This window comes from Dysidea avara, chromosome 7 (genome assembly GCF_963678975.1).
Source record: "Dysidea avara chromosome 7, odDysAvar1.4, whole genome shotgun sequence".
Taxonomy (NCBI): domain Eukaryota; kingdom Metazoa; phylum Porifera; class Demospongiae; order Dictyoceratida; family Dysideidae; genus Dysidea; species Dysidea avara.
The window spans coordinates 8070222-8086750 of NC_089278.1; the positions used below are offsets into that span (position 1 = coordinate 8070222).

Below are 16529 nucleotides of genomic sequence, written 5' to 3' on the forward strand. Positions count from 1 at the left end.
GCCATGGTAGCTATTCACTACTCATTTTTACTGTTTGGTTTTCCAAAGTTAGGTCACATTAATGATGTCAATTCATCAGGATGGATTTCATAAAGAATAAGATGTTGCGCATTAAACACACTTGTACCTACTCTACACGCGGACACTCAAAGAGATTCTTACAGTTACCAGCAAGAAATAATGCCTACTTAAACTCTTTTCTTCCAAGCACTCTTTACCAGATGATGTTGTAATTATTTCAGACCTCAGTCATTTCAAACAAGGAATAACAGGACTGTTATCTTAATTCTTAATTTTTGTAATGTAACTACTTTGTGCATACATGCATCCCCAGGAGGCCTACACAGTAATAAAAATAATTAATTAATTAATACAGTATAGCTACCACCATTAAGTCAGTGGAACAAGCCATAGCATGAGAAGGACAACAGTGAGTCTGGCAATATACTATTGGATTGGACTTATAGAATATAGTGTTCACATCAGAATGCATCACTTCAGGGACTGTGCATGGGGACAGAACTCAAAATGAGACCCAAGATAAATGTTGGTTTAGTAGAACAATTGAGTAGCAAAGCATGAGGTGGACTGGTGGAGCAGGTCAAAGAGTCTTATAGCAATGAAAGTCACACATGGAGTTTGAAGCATACAGTTACAAAATGCAGACAGCGATGGATGTCACAGTATAGAGCAAATCTTGGATGGCTTCCCATGTCTGAGTTTGTACAGTGTCAAACTATTCTCACCATGTTTGGTCAACACTAAGGTATCTTACTTCAGCCACCAATAGACTTTGGTCATAAACATTCCTACAGAACTAGATGTTCACCTTGGTTTGGAGACATTTTTCGATTCAAAAAGAACTTCAGTCAGCACCTCTTTCGGCATCAGGCTACAGTGTGGTGGAATTCACTGCCGCCTAATTTATTTGATGACATTACTAATTTTCATGATGGTCTGCTCAAGTACCTACATGACTTGTCTTGAATTGTTTGTTATTTTGTAGTTATTTATTTATGTTTGTCTAGTATAGTTTTGTTTGCTGTGTACTATGTATTGTGTATTATGTGTACTCCAGTACGGAAGAACGGCCTTGCCCAGTACTGCGAGTTTAAATAATAAATCAATCAATCAATCAATCAATCGGTGACTTTCTGGGAGCATGATTCCCACCCAACATAATTTTTTTTAAGTTGCTCTATAAGGCTATAGCTATTTTTAGACTCTTCACTTGTTATTACAAATAAATCAACAAGCTACTGGCAGTTAAGAGACAGAATATGATATTATGAGACTGTTCTATAAGAGTGGCTGACTGCTCTATTAGAGTATCTCGATCCTTTTGTAAAAAGTATAGAGCGTTTTCATTTCCATGGTAACGAATGATGACGTATAGGGCACACCCACGGTCGCCATATTGTTGAACCGGATTACGGATATGGCGGTTGATGAATTGCCATTAAAGGGCATACCTACTTTCCGGAACGGGACGGGACGGGACGGGACAATTCCGGAAATTGTTGCTAAACTACTTTACGGGACGGGACAAAACTTTTGTATGCTTTAGAAAGGAATTGTGTCGTTAGTTTTGTGATTTTCATAGTCTTTAGCTATAAAAATTCATACATAGCTACGTGTGGTAACCACTGCTGCTATATATATCGGTTTTAGCAAAGACGTCTATAAAGCCGGCTATTATAGCGCGAGCCCAAATGGAGTGTAATGATGAACAAATAATGCCAGCTCAGTTGCTCACACCTGCAGGTGCAAACTAAGCACGTGGCCTCTGCAACGACAGATCGAGAAACGAACGTGGTGTGATATCAACCCGGCATGGAGCCTACTATCCCTGTGCCCTATTGTACAAGCCGCCACACGCCATATTCTACCGACGAAGCGGCAAGGATCCTTCAAGGAGTTAGTGCAAGTCTGAAGTGACGATAGGGTTTGTTGTACTCCACCAGTCAAGCCTAAAGGAGGGGATGTTTTCATATACGTTGCTCAAAGCGAGAGACAGATAAGTAAGTTGGAATAGCCCAGTGTATAATATGTCATGATAGCTAGCTATAGCTATAGGCGTTCGGTACATGGTGAAGTGTGTTTGTTGTTTTAGCTGCCATAGGATACAAACTGCTAACCTAAGTTGTATTGGATAATAAATAAATAGGGCAAATGATTACACTATAATAATAATCTGCATGACTGCTGTATTATTAAAACTTCATGTTGCTTTTTTGTAGTGAGATAATAATAGCTATGGTGAATCAGTTATATGCAACTATCAACACCTAATCAACAGTTTTACTATCTTTCTAAACTGAGTAATTGTACTTGACCTCTATAGGTGTATATAACCTCTCCAAACTTTGATTGCCAGACAACGTTTATAACACCTATAACACCAGTAGCGCTTATGAGCTCCTGATAATAAATACCATGATACTGATATGCATAATTACCTGATATACATTATATTAATAGATATAGTTTTAATCTTTCTACCAGATATAGCTGTACTTTATTATTATTTTTAATAAACTTATGTATATCCAAAGATGACTGGCGTTGTGACCAGTATCGGTAATGGTGTGACTGGTCGACCAAAGAGGAACCCGATTATCAAGAAACATTATTTTCTGACAGACACCTCACATGGACCATCAAAAGAGTTTACACGTGTTGCATACATGCTATGTGATAGCAACATGAAGGTATGTGTTGATCTATTTTGATATTATCCAAAAGGAATATTTTATCACTCCAGCCCCTATCACAATAATAATAACTCCCATTTGCTTGGTAGGCAACTGATTGTATTCTGATTTGCCTTTTATCAAAAATTCCTGATGTTCATTAGCAGATGCCATATTACTCTTTGTACATTGCAGAGTCAATATACTTGTGCTTTTCTCCAAAGCCATTCACATGTATAGGGTTGAATGTATTATAGACACTTCTCGTGTAGACACTTCTCGTGTATGCTTGAGATGAGCATAATTGAAAGCAAAAGATTATGGTTATCACACCATTCATTCTTTTGAAACAGTATGTACCAGTTTAACAGTCTTACTATAGCTTGCACGAGCAGTGAGCAGATAAGAATGATTTTAGGAATATATTAAGCTGTCTGTCTCTCTCTACTTCATAAGGCCTCCAACTCCTGAACCAAAGCATGTGTCTAGGTGGGACTTTGGCAAATTAATAGATACTAATACAGCTAATCCAAATATTTTAGTGCAAATTGTTATGTGCCCCTACAGCATCTCTAGAACATGACGGTGTAGAGCAAAATTCACTAATAATCCTAAAGGTATGAGCAATCTCAAATAAACACCAAGCCATTCAACTTATATTGTGTTGGTTGGTTGAGTGGTAGAGCACATTTTGTTTTAGCAAAACTTTTAAGTGTATGTTTTTTGAGTTGAGTTTTCTTTGAACAGTGAAGCCTCATAATATCCTGCTATTCAAATGCAAAGTGGTTTGGTGTATGTTTTTAAGTACTTTTGGGCTCAACTTTCAGTAGTACCTTGTTATTATTGTTGCACAGCATGTGGGACTCTCCAAGCTGAAGTCCTGCAATAGCATAGCTACGTATTAGGGCAAGCCTTGCACCTTAGAGCAAGTACCACATAAGTATATAACTCTATGTATATACTGGTATACAAATTGCATTTAAGCTATACTCATAGCAGGTTACTATTTGCAGGTTTTGATTCATTATTTGGGTGATGAAAATATTGCTGAGGATTTTCCACATGGAAATCAAAAGAAACACATGGAGAGAAACTACTGCAAGCAGTGTCCATCAATGGTAGAGGCACTGCAAGAAGAAATGTCAAATAGTAACCCTTCAGATGTGTACAAAGCTCAAGTAGCATCCACTTCTTGTCATCCAAGCCATGTGAAAGTTTTCATTCCACGAGATGTTAAAATGGTATTGTTTTTTGTGTTACAGGATAGAATGAGCCTGTTTATTTTTTATATTGTCAACCATGTGCATAAAACTACTAATTACCAGAATTCACTAGGAAAAAGGCATGGGCAATAAAATGGGTGTATGATAAAGTTGCAGTACTTCCATGTCTGCTAGAGTGAACACACTGCTCCATGATCAATAAAATAGCGTATATAATAATGCTTTATCTCTTTGCATACAGACTCCATGAACCAGTGGGCATCTTAATACAGAAATTAACTAATACTTCACACTGTCTGCTATATGCCCATGCACCAAGTATTGTTTTGTTTGGCATGATCGTTTAGTTTCATTTAGTTAACTGAAACAATACTGAGTGAAGACTAATTCTAAAATTTGTTATGCAAGATCGTTAATACCCGGATAGAGCAGTCACCCTAATAGACAGTCTGCCTCACCCTTTTGAAAATCCTGGCTATGCCCTTGATATCACTCCATTCATTGGATCTCTTGGCCTGGGCAAGTTTAAATTGCAAATTGAGAGGCACATGTGCACAATTGAAATTGCGAGAATAAGAGAACAGGTTCATAACTCAAAGTTGAGGTACAACACATCATTATATCTGATGTTTTTGTCTTTGTATAGTATTAGGCTTTTATCCTCTGCCAAACTCCATAATATAATTAGGTTTACTTAGGTAGGATAAGGTAGGTGGTAAACTTGAATCAGCAATGTAATAAGGCACTTTCCGATGAATATAATGGCAAAGCTTCTGTGAGTGTGAATTGATTTTGAATAACCCACATTTGTAAATGCACAATACATAGATAAACAGATAAATGGTATATTTACAGAAAGGTAATAACTCAAAGGTGGATTGGTGCCTATACTTTAGCCTTACATTGTTGGAGCCCTTTTATATAGCAGCTATATTAATGCAAATTACTCATCAGTTTTATTTGTCAATTTACAGTGGGCTCCATTTACAGTAACTTTGAAAGTTATTGTAGAACCAGTACTATTGCAAACTTAAGTACTGTACTTTTCTTACAGGTACGTAACATGAAACATAAGAGTAATGAACAGAAGAGGTTGTCACAAGATTCTTTATTTAATCTCCACGAAATTGCCTATGATCTCCCTCAATTTGTTTGGTTTATTCAAACTTATCCAGATTTACTTTGCATATGTGGTATACAAGAAATCTTGGATCAGCTAGATCGTATCTTACTTATTGATTCTTCTTTTCCACAATTACTATCTTACGATACAACATTCAAGCTAGGTGATTTCTATGTTTCCACGCTGCTGTTTAGGCATGTCATTTTTAAAGAGTCACCTGTAATCCCAGCTTTGTTCCTGATTCACGAGAGAAGATTTCAAAGCACTCATGAAATATTTTTTCAAATAGCCATCAAAAAGGTTCCAAGTTTAGTCAAAAAGTCTACCCAATTGTCTCTGATGAGGAAAAGGCAATCAACAATGCTATTTCAAGCATACTGTCAAATGCTAAAAGAATACGTTGTTGGAACCATATCTTTCGAGGAGTTAGACACTCACTTGCTCCTAAAGTTCCTAGCACTGAGGTTAAGGGGTTCATTTCAGATTTACGAGATCTCTTTCACAGACCATCTCTTCAAGAATTTACAACAAGATACAAAGAACTGTCATGTAACTGGCGTAAAACAGTCCGTGATTATTACAATAACAATATTCACCCGGAAGTTGCCAAATCTATTGGAAGATGGGTATTGGAGGAGCAAGGCGTTTACAGCTCTTTCAGCGGAGTTAGTAACAATCAATCCGAAAGTTTTAATGTTGTAATGAAACACCTTCAGGAATGGAAGGAAGTGCCAGTTGATAGCTTAGTGCTTACATTTTATTTTCTCCAGTGTTATTTTATGAATGAAATTTCAAGAGGAGTTTGCAACCAGGGTAATTATCACCTCCATCCATCCTTTTTGCATTTATTGGAGCAACCGCAAGATATGGAATTTATAAGTGGTTGTGTACTGCCAGAGGACATCATCAAGTACATTAGAGAAGGATTCAGTGCTGATAGTCATGAGGACATGGCAGCAAATTCAGAGGGTGAAAATCAGAAGAATGACACTAGAATGTTACCTCCTCTAAGCCAGACAGCAAGAGCCAAGGCTTTACTGGAAGCAGGAAAGATTTCGTTTGATCCAAAGCTGCATCTTTTCAATGTTCTTGGCTCTGGAGACAAGCCTTACGTTGTGCGACTTTTTCCTGCAGAATACTGCAGTTGTCCTTCCAAGGGACTGTGCTATCACATTATCGCTGTCAAAACAAGCATTGGAGACTCAAGAGAATCAAAGGGTGCTACGTTAAATCTCACATCACTTCGAAGAAACACCAGGAGCCGTGGTGATAAAAGATCTGGTAGAAAACGACCCCGTGCAAATGATGTGGATATAGGTGATAGTGACGAAATTAAACAGAGCCCCAAAAAGTGTGCACCTGAAATCAAAGATGGTACACCTGAAAATTTAGATGCAGTTCAACATGAAAATGATGGCAATTTAATCAACCTCACGGAGAAAACATCAGATTCTTATACACATGAAGATGAGTATGTATCAGATGACGAGGACAATTCGTTTAGTATACCAACACCATCCCCAATTAATAGATTTCAGGATGATGAAAATGCTCCATCTGGTGCTTCAATGTATCAAGACACACCAATAGAAGTATCAGAGAAGATGCAACATGTTGTCTTAGAGAACAGCACTATATTTGACCAGTCTCCCATGGGTCCGTTGCATACACTAATCCCTGAGCAGTTGACATCTTATCTACCATCTAGCTTTTTACATTCATATGTTGTGACAACATACAAGGATAAATTGAACCTAGATAACCTTTTCCATCAGCACAAGGAGCCCATTCCTCTCATAATTGTAATTTCGGCAGAATCACCTGATGACACTAATAAAATTTATGAAGATGTGGTAAATGACCCTGAAACAGTACAAACGACCCTCAACGTATTGCGAACAATGAACCCTATCATAGCCAATCTACTGATAGACTATTTTGAAGTGGAAAAGTGGGGTATGTTACCATTGAAGCTTACCTGTAATTTTATGCACATCATTTAAATTTTACAGGAGGAATTCCGGGACCAACATTTGATCCATCAGTAAAGGCAAGCAATGGTAAGAAGCTTGTGGCATCACAGCATTCTATTAAGTGGTAATAACATCTTAACAGTTAAATGTGACCGGTCTGCGAAAAGGGCTCTTATAGCCTTTCCAAATATCCAAGTTTGACGAATTGTGATCAGCTAAAGCCATCACCTTGCAATTACACCCACCGGTAGTGCTATGTTAGGAGTTTACAGTGATGGCTTGTATCTTATTCACAAGCTAAGCTATGGGTTAGCATATATACATCTTTTCGTAGACCGGGTCACAAATGTCTCTAACATAACCAATGCCTTATATGTACACATGTGTGTGTACATGCATGCATTTGTGTGTGGATGATATCAAGGCTTTGTTTGTTGTTTTCTTGTAATGTTAATTACACGCTCTACTACACCTTCCTATGAGCTTATACAGTACCATAAAGGCAAAGTCATCTTGACTATCTATCAGCATTTTATAGATTTTTCTTACTAGATTCTGCAAAGATTTAAATGTCTGTTTTGAGAGTACAACACTCCATATATATTGATTTTGTATTAATAGAGGGAAATATTCATAAATGTATCATAATAATATATACACCCTGTACAGTATAATTGTGATTCTTGTGCTATTGCATTGCATGCACTAGCTACATCTATATTGATGTCTATGATGGCACTGAAGATAACAAATTACGAAGTGTATATTTAGCCGGTCACCGCTCAAAGATCAAAGATCGCAAATTTATTTAGCCGGTCACTACTCTTACTATCAAACACACTAGTTGTATGAAGGTGAGTTTTATGGTGAGTTCGAGGCGTGCTAGGGTTGGAGGCCACAAAGTGGCTGTCCCAGCAAAGCCGGTCCAACCCTAGCCCGCCTTGAACTCACCATAAACTTGTCTGCATACAGACAGTGAAAGACTTGGTTATGCATAACAGGCAAACCTCAGTTAGTGTTAGGGTCAGGTTCAGCTTTGGTTGGTTCTTCACCGGGTCTCTTTCTTTAGTTTAATATATAGGAATTTATTATACCTTTTGGTGGCACGATTTTTTCTAAGTTTTTTTATTTGTGGTAACCGGCTAAATATCAACAATGAACAAATTAATGCTGTATTTGTGACTACTTTTCAAGATTTTAATGTTACATGTACATCTGATACTTATGATATATAGGTTTAAAGGTGAATGCACAAACTGAGCTGGATAAGGTATGTGTTTTTATAATTATCAGTGTTCTTATTATACAATTAAATTTACAGAGAGAAAGTAAAATGGAGTCACATTATGTTGGAGAACCTGCTCATCAAAGTCCTTTTAATTGCCGGAATGAAGCAGCATTTCAGTTAGCTAAAGCCATCCGGGAAAAGAATAGAAAAAAATCAGCATCTGATAAAATGCTTTCTGCCAGACAACCAATATTTGATGTCTCGGAGTGTGAAGATAAGCAGGAAGAAACAGCTGTTGACATTTGGCTGGAAGATTTGGTTTTGTTTGAAATTGACAAAACTATTGTCGAGTCTCCCAACTCTTGGTTAAATTCATCCATAATTGATGCAGCACAAACTATTTTGTCTAATCAATTTCCACACATAAATGGCTTTCAAAGTGTAGGTTGCGGACAAGGAATGTCATTCAATATCATGAGAGGAAAATATGTTCAAATTTTGCATGATGAGCATAGAATGCATTGGCTTGTCATTACAAATATTGGCATAGAGGCAGCAAATCATGTGTATGTGTTTGACAGTCTGTTCAAGAAAACCCCACCAAGCATCGATGAGCAGATCTGTTGCATATTAAATACCAATGAACCAGAGATTATCTTGGATTTTGTTGATTGTCAAAGGCAGAATGGATCACATGATTGTGGATTGTTTGCCATTGCGTTTGCCACCACCATTTGGTTTGGTGGTCAACCTGGCAAATTCTTATATGCTCAATCAGAAATGAGAAATCATCTACTACAGTGTTTAAGCAATGGGAGTATGGAGGAATTTCCTAGAAAGGACAGAAGAACCAAAGTGAAGATTGCAAATAGTCAAGTGATTAAAGTGTTTTGCAGAATGCCGCGAATGACAGATATGATAGCCTGTGATACCTGTAAAGAGTGGTATCATGCAGATATATGTGTTTCCTTACCACAAAGCCTCGATTTGATGAAAAGAGAAAATGGACATGTGAAAAGTGCTCAAAGCAATAATGTATTGTTATCCAAAGGAAAGAGTAGTTGTAACTGTACATATGGAGTGTATATATATGTATCATTGATTGTAGCGTGCTATTAGATCTATACCTATACAACATATGTATGTTGTATCATGTTGACATTGAGTAACTTAGCTTGGTTTTATTTGAGAGGGGTCATTCACACCAGCTTTGTTGCATGCAAAAAGGTTTACTGTATAGAGTACTAATTATATATGGCTACTGCCATAACTACTACTCAAATCTGTGTCTGATTCTGTACTACATGCAAGAATTATGTATATGAACCAACTTGGAAAAAAAAAGATGCCATTTTTTGTTTTTTTTGCGAGTCTCATGATATCCTGATTCCCAGAAACTACTAGGTGGAGGACCTTTTTGTATCCTGGAATCTGTTAATTGATGGATCAAATGTTGGTCCCGGAATTCCTTCTGTAAAATTTAAATGATGTGCATAAAATTACAGGTAAACTTCAATGGTAACATACCCCACTTTTCCACTTCAAAATAGTCTATCAATAGATTGGATATGATAGGATCCATTGTTCGCAAAACGTTGAGGGTCGTTTGTACTGTTTCAGGCTCATTCACCACATCTTCATAAATTTTATTGTTATCCTCGGGTGATTCAGCCGAAATTGCAATTGTGAGAGGAATGGGCTCCTTGTGCCGATGGAAAAGGTCATCTAGCTTCGATTTGTCCTTGTATGTTGTCACAACATATGAATGTAAAAAGCTAGATGGTAGATAAGATGTCAACTGCTCAGGGATTAGTGTATGCAACGGACCCATGGGAGGCTGGTCAAATATAGTACTGTTCTCTAAAATGACATGTTGCATCTTCTCTGATACTTCTATTGGTGTGTCATGATACATTGATGTGCCAGGTGGAAGATTTCCATTATCTTGGTCATGAAATCTGTTAATCTCTGGAATCACTTCAGTTTTTAGCTTCTTATTGGTCTGCCTAATATCATCACTTTCGTACTGAGATACCTGAGGACGCTTTCTTGGTGGAGATAGCTCCATGACTTTCTCATGGCCCAAGTAATGAATTAATGCCTGCAAATACAAAAAATACACCATTACAACAGGTGCTATTTGTACTTGTTTTTATAACTAATGTTGAATACTTATGCACATTAGCACCAGACATGTCCTCAAGCACATAAAGAGTCTGATTACTGATCAACAAGAAATGCTTTAATCTGCATGTACTAACATGTTTTACTTAGTACATCACTTTAGCAATGAGCCAATGTACGGTTGCTCCATACTCGAAATATTTGTTAATTAACTTTTCAAGAGTCCTTTAAATAGATAAGAGTGTTTAGTCATCAGACAGTACGATAGTACTGTCTAAGTAGGGTTCGCCTATAAAATCGACGGCGCCCGCCAAATTGTTGCTGCTAAAAAGCAGTCCAGAATATTACACACAGCCAAAATCACCTTTATGGAATAGTTTTAGTCCATCTAACAATGAATGAACCGTTTAAATCAAGAAAATGTTTACAGCAAGCCAAATATAGAATTTTAAAAAATCACCAAATTCCGGATGTTTCGTCTGCCTGCCAGCCAGCCAGCCAGCCAGCCTGACCACAGTCGCAAGGCTAGAGGCCAAACAAAGCAGCGCACCGCCACCATTTTTTTCCACAATATTAAACTCACTGGTGACATGTGCCTTTTCGGGTTCCGGCGAGTGTCTGCCTTCTGCGCTTTACTTTTCCTTTTATCTTTAATTACGGATCGTCTTTCTTCTTCAGTCAAGGAAACCATGCCAATGTGTTAATTACTTCAGATCGACACTTTCCATAGAGCAGCCGTATTTTGGACACCATGCAGAATACATTTTTAACGGCTTACGTACTGTAAGAAGAAATAGATGCCTAGAATAGTCTATAGTGGCTAGCTAAACGAGCAAGTGGAATAACAACACGCTGCCATGCTATATATATACTTAGCTGTGATAATGATCACTTAATAACGAGGATGGTTGTGAAAGTTGGGTTCAAAAATTTATGTAGGTAGTTAGTAGTAGATATGCAAAGCACACCCATTCCCCACCAGAAATTTTTTTAATATCAGCATAGATTAAATTTTGGTCGATTTAAATAATCTCATTCCATATGTGTATTAAGGCGACTGTTATATTAGAAAGACAGAAAAGAGGAAGGGGTTAAACCTCTTTAAATCCTCTCCAAAAATCACTTCAATGGACAATGCTTAAATGAAGTGAATGCTTAAATGAAGTGACCATCACCTTCGTTAATTTATTCTGATTACAATAGTTATACATTAAACTTGCAACCCTTATTATTGTTGTGATGACCCTAGCTAGCTATTGGCCTACTGCATCAAAAAAAAATCAACCATTAGTGCAATAATGATGTCTATACGGATCAACACATACCTTCATGTTGCTATCACATAGCATGTATGCGACACGTGTAAACTCTTTTGATGGTCCATGTGAGGTGTCTGTCAGAAAATAATGTTTCTTGATAATCGGGTTCCTCTTTGGTCGACCAGTCACACCATTACCGATACTGGTCACAACGCCAGTCATCTTTGGATATACATAAGTTGATTAAAAATAATAATAAAGTACAGCTATATCTGGTAGAAAGATTAAAACTATATCTATTAATATGATGTATATCAGGTAATTATGTATATCAGTATCATGGTATTTATTATCAGGAGCTCATAAGCGCTACTGGTGTTATAGGTGTTATAAACGTTGTCTGGCAATCAAAGTTTGGAGAGGTTATATACACCTATAGAGGTCAAGTACAATTACTCAGTTTAGAAAGATAGTAAAACTGTTGATTAGGTGTTGATAGTTGCATATAACTGATTCACCATAGCTATTATTATCTCACTACAAAAAAGCAACATGAAGTTTTAATAATACAGCAGTCATGCAGATTATTATTATAGTGTAATCATTTGCCCTATTTATTTATTATCCAATACAACTTAGGTTAGCAGTTTGTATCCTATGGCAGCTAAAACAACAAACACACTTCACCATGTACCGAACGCCTATAGCTATAGCTAGCTATCATGACATATTATACACTGGGCTATTCCAACTTACTTATCTGTCTCTCGCTTTGAGCAACGTATATGAAAACATCCCCTCCTTTAGGCTTGACTGGTGGAGTACAACAAACCCTATCGTCACTTCAGACTTGCACTAACTCCTTGAAGGATCCTTGCCGCTTCGTCGGTAGAATATGGCGTGTGGCGGCTTGTACAATAGGGCACAGGGATAGTAGGCTCCATGCCGGGTTGATATCACACCACGTTCGTTTCTCGATCTGTCGTTGCAGAGGCCACGTGCTTAGTTTGCACCTGCAGGTGTGAGCAACTGAGCTGGCATTATTTGTTCATCATTACACTCCATTTGGGCTCGCGCTATAATAGCCGGCTTTATAGACGTCTTTGCTAAAACCGATATATATAGCAGCAGTGGTTACCACACGTAGCTATGTATGAATTTTTATAGCTAAAGACTATGAAAATCACAAAACTAACGACACAATTCCTTTCTAAAGCATACAAAAGTTTTGTCCCGTCCCGTAAAGTAGTTTAGCAACAATTTCCGGAATTGTCCCGTCCCGTCCCGTCCCGTTCCGGAAAGTAGGTATGCCCCCATTAAGTGACTAAGCTCGGGAGTTGTCTATCAGTAATAAGAGGAGGTACCTCGAGAAGCTATCTGGAATTCAAGACCCGTATTTATTCCACCCTCTGAATTGATGAAAGGCGTTTTTCCACCTGTCACAAACACATATATCTTCAACTACTTGGTTCTGGGACACAGCTTTTGTACTTCACAACGGTTTAAAGCTCATAAAAGTCTTGATGCGTACAAGTATTTCCTTTGCGGATACGTGAACTACCTGGGTTCAAAACGATTTGACAAAAAGTTTGCTGCAGTAGCAAAGGTATAAATTTTAGCTACACATGCAATCACTTCACTTATATGTACTATAGTTGAGACACTCCCAACGTGCTAATGATCCACCAGTGAACACTTAGGTGACATGTGAACATGATGGCACAGTTGAGGCAGGTCACTGCACCTGCATGGCAGGCCTTGGTGAAGTTTGTTCCCATGTTGCAGCTATTTTATTTTATCTTGAATCGGCATCCGACGGGTTTCCACAACTTGTACACAGATAGGTTGTGTGTGGAAGGAGCCGCGCTTAGTGGAAACGATACCTTATACTCGAATAATAGACATAGCATTTACGAAGCCTAAAGGTTGAAGCTAACAGGAAAAGGAGAGCACATTTATACAATGACTCATTGCCTGATTCGACGAATTTGTCATCCAGAGATAAATAATTTCTCCTCTAAGGCTACTAAGTGGGGGTGTGAACACGAGACTTCAGCAAGGTCAGCATATGTAGACATCATGAAAGATGTTCACTCTGGCTTTGTTTGCAAGGAAAGTGGGCTTATTATTAGCATCACATATTCCTTCATTGGGGCTAGTCCGGATGGTAATATCCAGTGTGAATGCTGCACTGGAATAGGGGTACTGGAAGTCAAGTTCCCTTATTGCGTTCGTGATGTTGAACCATCATCAGCTCCCTACATTCAAGATGATGGTAACATTTTGAAAACACAGATGTACTACTATCAAGTACAGACTCAGCTCTTTGTGTGTTCTGCTGATTTTGTAGTTGCGACTTTTTGTGATGGTAATGCAAGCATCTCAATCCAGAGAATATTTCGAGATGAACACCTGATCAAAGACATAGTTGACAAAAGTTCTCATTTTTTTGAATTATGTATTCTTCCAGAACTGCTGGCAAAATGGCATTCTCGAGAACAAGTTATGCCAGCACAGACTGCAGCTTTTAGTGATACTTACACTTACTGCAAGGAAGACAAGGGCGGTGAGATGGTTGGATGTGACAATGATGATTGAAAATGGTCAATGGTTCCACCTCTCATGCCTTAATCTGAAGAATCCTCCACGTGCCAACAAGTGGTATTGTGCAAACTGTCGTAAGTTACTTCAATTTACACGGAAGAAGCAAAAGAAATAATGTTATTATATTAATTTACAGTTACAGTATTTGTCATGTAATGATATTAATTATTAGGAACTACAGATTTACTACATAAATTATTTAATGCTGAACAAATAATTATAATTTTGTCTGTAGTAGCTTTTTCTCCATCTTCCTTAGGTTTCACAAGGTCTATGGGGATACAACTCATCAGAATAGAGTATCTCTGCCTCGTAGCACCTATCACCCTCTCAATGTGTATACGGACATTTGCCAGTTGGCGAGTTTTCTCAAGATCTTGTGGAGACAACTGCACACATCCACGTGTGAATGCGGGTATTTGTAAAGTTGCCTGCATTCTGGCAACATCCTCATCAATGTCAAAACCACGGTCAGCAAGGACAATGTCTCCCGGCAATAATTTTGAAAGAAAGCCACAGTTGACAGTCAAGTGTTTATCACTTATTCTTCCTCCCCAAGCACATGAAACAAAGGTAGTTACTCCTTGTGGACACATTGAGATGAACACTTTAGCAGTGTTAGCATGTTTATATTGCAACCATGTTGCTGACTTAGCTACTAAATGAGATGGTGTTTCAATCTTTATCTCATAACAGTCAACAATTGCCACTACTTTAGTTCCATAGCAGGCACGAAAGCAGTTTGGCATAGTTTTCCACAGCTGCTCCTTCTCTGGCCATTTTATAAGCCACTGCAAACGTGCCATCATAACATCTAGTGTTGCATGGAATGAACGTGACACAGTAGCTAGTGATACATTCAATCTATATGTTAGGTCTTGCAGTCCCAGATTAAGCCTCAACTTTAAAAGAACTATGAGGAATGAACACCAGTAGAATGCTCGTTTCTCTCCATTACAAAAGGGCTTCATCACAAACTCAAATGTTGACAACAGCAGTGCGCACTTGGTCAGCCCAGTGTAGTAATGTACCTTGGAATCATCTGACAAAAAAACCTTTTCATTGAAAAAATTCCAGTCATCTGTCTGAACCCCAACATCACAAGTCTGAGGTGGAGTTGTTTGCACCGTTTTACTGTGACACAACACTCCTTGATCAGTTTGAGTACCCTCATTAACAAACACACAGCCAGTATCTTCCTCTGATACTTGTGCAACAACACTGGAAGAGGCAACAGAAGATGAGGTTGCAGCTTCCTCCATTCTTTGCCTTCTCTGTTCAGTTCGTATTGCTCTATCACTAGCTGCTTGAAAAGTACTCACATTGACCTTGTCATGCCCTAGGTTAATACGTTTTCATAACATATGCTGGTTTACCTAAATAAAATGAATTAGTACAGCACAACACACCTAGTTTGTAGCACTTACCGCTTTCAAAATGATTACTGCAAACATAAACATTTTCTAAACATGGCAAATCGTCTCTATAACCAAACTCTTCTCCTTTCCGTCGTTATTTCCACCATTTGAGGTCCTTGATTATGGTTGGTAACTTGTGAAACGAGCAATTGTTCCTTCCAGGCTTGCTACTGTCACTAGAACAGCCAACAATAGCACAGTTAACCATTGTATTCACAATACAAACGCTGTAAAAACAACAATCACTACCGCAACGTGGTTTATTATTATTATTATTATTTTTACTGAGCAGACAGCACAGCTGATATGCTCAGGAAAAAAAAGCAATCATAAAATGAATTTAGCTACGTAGTTACAAAGATTACAGTTATAGAGTTCCATACAATGTTTGCAGTTCCGCTGAAAAAGAGTCAATATTGTTGCTCTCAATGATGGAAGATGGTAAGTTGTTCCAATCCTTAATTGATCTGGAGAAAAAGCTCTGTTGGTATGAATGGGTAGATGAATTTGGTAGAATAAAAGGATGTGGGTGATATAGTCTGGTGGATCTTGTCATTGAAATAAAATGAAGAGGAATTGACAGTGAATAATCTTGATGTATAATTTTAAAAAGTGCTTGTAATCTGGATATTTTACGTCTCAGCTGAAGGCTTGGCCAAGGAAGATGCTGTAACATAGCTGTGACTGAGCTGAATCGATTGAAATCATTTAGGACCCATCTAGCTGCCCTACGCTGTACTTTCTCTAGCTGTTGAATATTGTTATGGTGGTATGGGTCCCAGATGACTGCAGCGTATTCCATTGACGGTCGTACTATCGTAAGGTAGGCTGTTGCTTTGATGTTAGATGAGCAGCAACTCAGATTGCGTTTCAAAAAGTTTAAT

General features: G+C 38.0%; 3 protein-coding genes across 3 annotated transcripts; 1 reads left to right on the forward strand and 2 right to left on the reverse strand.

Moving 5' to 3' along the window:
- The first annotated feature begins 5905 nt into the window (after positions 1 to 5905).
- LOC136260061 (uncharacterized) lies at positions 5906 to 9429 on the forward strand. The gene is made up of 4 exons (XM_066053667.1): positions 5906 to 6995; positions 7052 to 7099; positions 8248 to 8282; positions 8334 to 9429. Exons 1-4 carry the CDS (start codon positions 5906 to 5908, stop codon positions 9357 to 9359), a joined length of 2199 nt encoding a protein of 732 aa, XP_065909739.1. The 3' UTR covers positions 9360 to 9429.
- Positions 9430 to 9583: 154 nt separating this feature from the next.
- Positions 9584 to 11729, reverse strand: LOC136262007 (uncharacterized). Its single transcript, XM_066056140.1, has 3 exons — positions 11690 to 11729; positions 9768 to 10341; positions 9584 to 9711 (listed from the first exon to the last, which is right to left on the reverse strand). The coding sequence occupies exons 1-3, from the start codon at positions 11711 to 11713 to the stop codon at positions 9641 to 9643; spliced, it is 669 nt and encodes a 222-aa protein (XP_065912212.1). The 5' UTR covers positions 11714 to 11729; the 3' UTR covers positions 9584 to 9640.
- A 2635-nt stretch (positions 11730 to 14364) lies between these two features.
- On the reverse strand, positions 14365 to 15658 carry LOC136262006 (uncharacterized). The gene is made up of 2 exons (XM_066056139.1): positions 15655 to 15658; positions 14365 to 15566 (listed from the first exon to the last, which is right to left on the reverse strand). The coding sequence occupies exon 2, from the start codon at positions 15487 to 15489 to the stop codon at positions 14389 to 14391; it is 1101 nt and encodes a 366-aa protein (XP_065912211.1). The 5' UTR covers positions 15490 to 15566; positions 15655 to 15658; the 3' UTR covers positions 14365 to 14388.
- Positions 15659 to 16529: the final 871 nt, after the last annotated feature.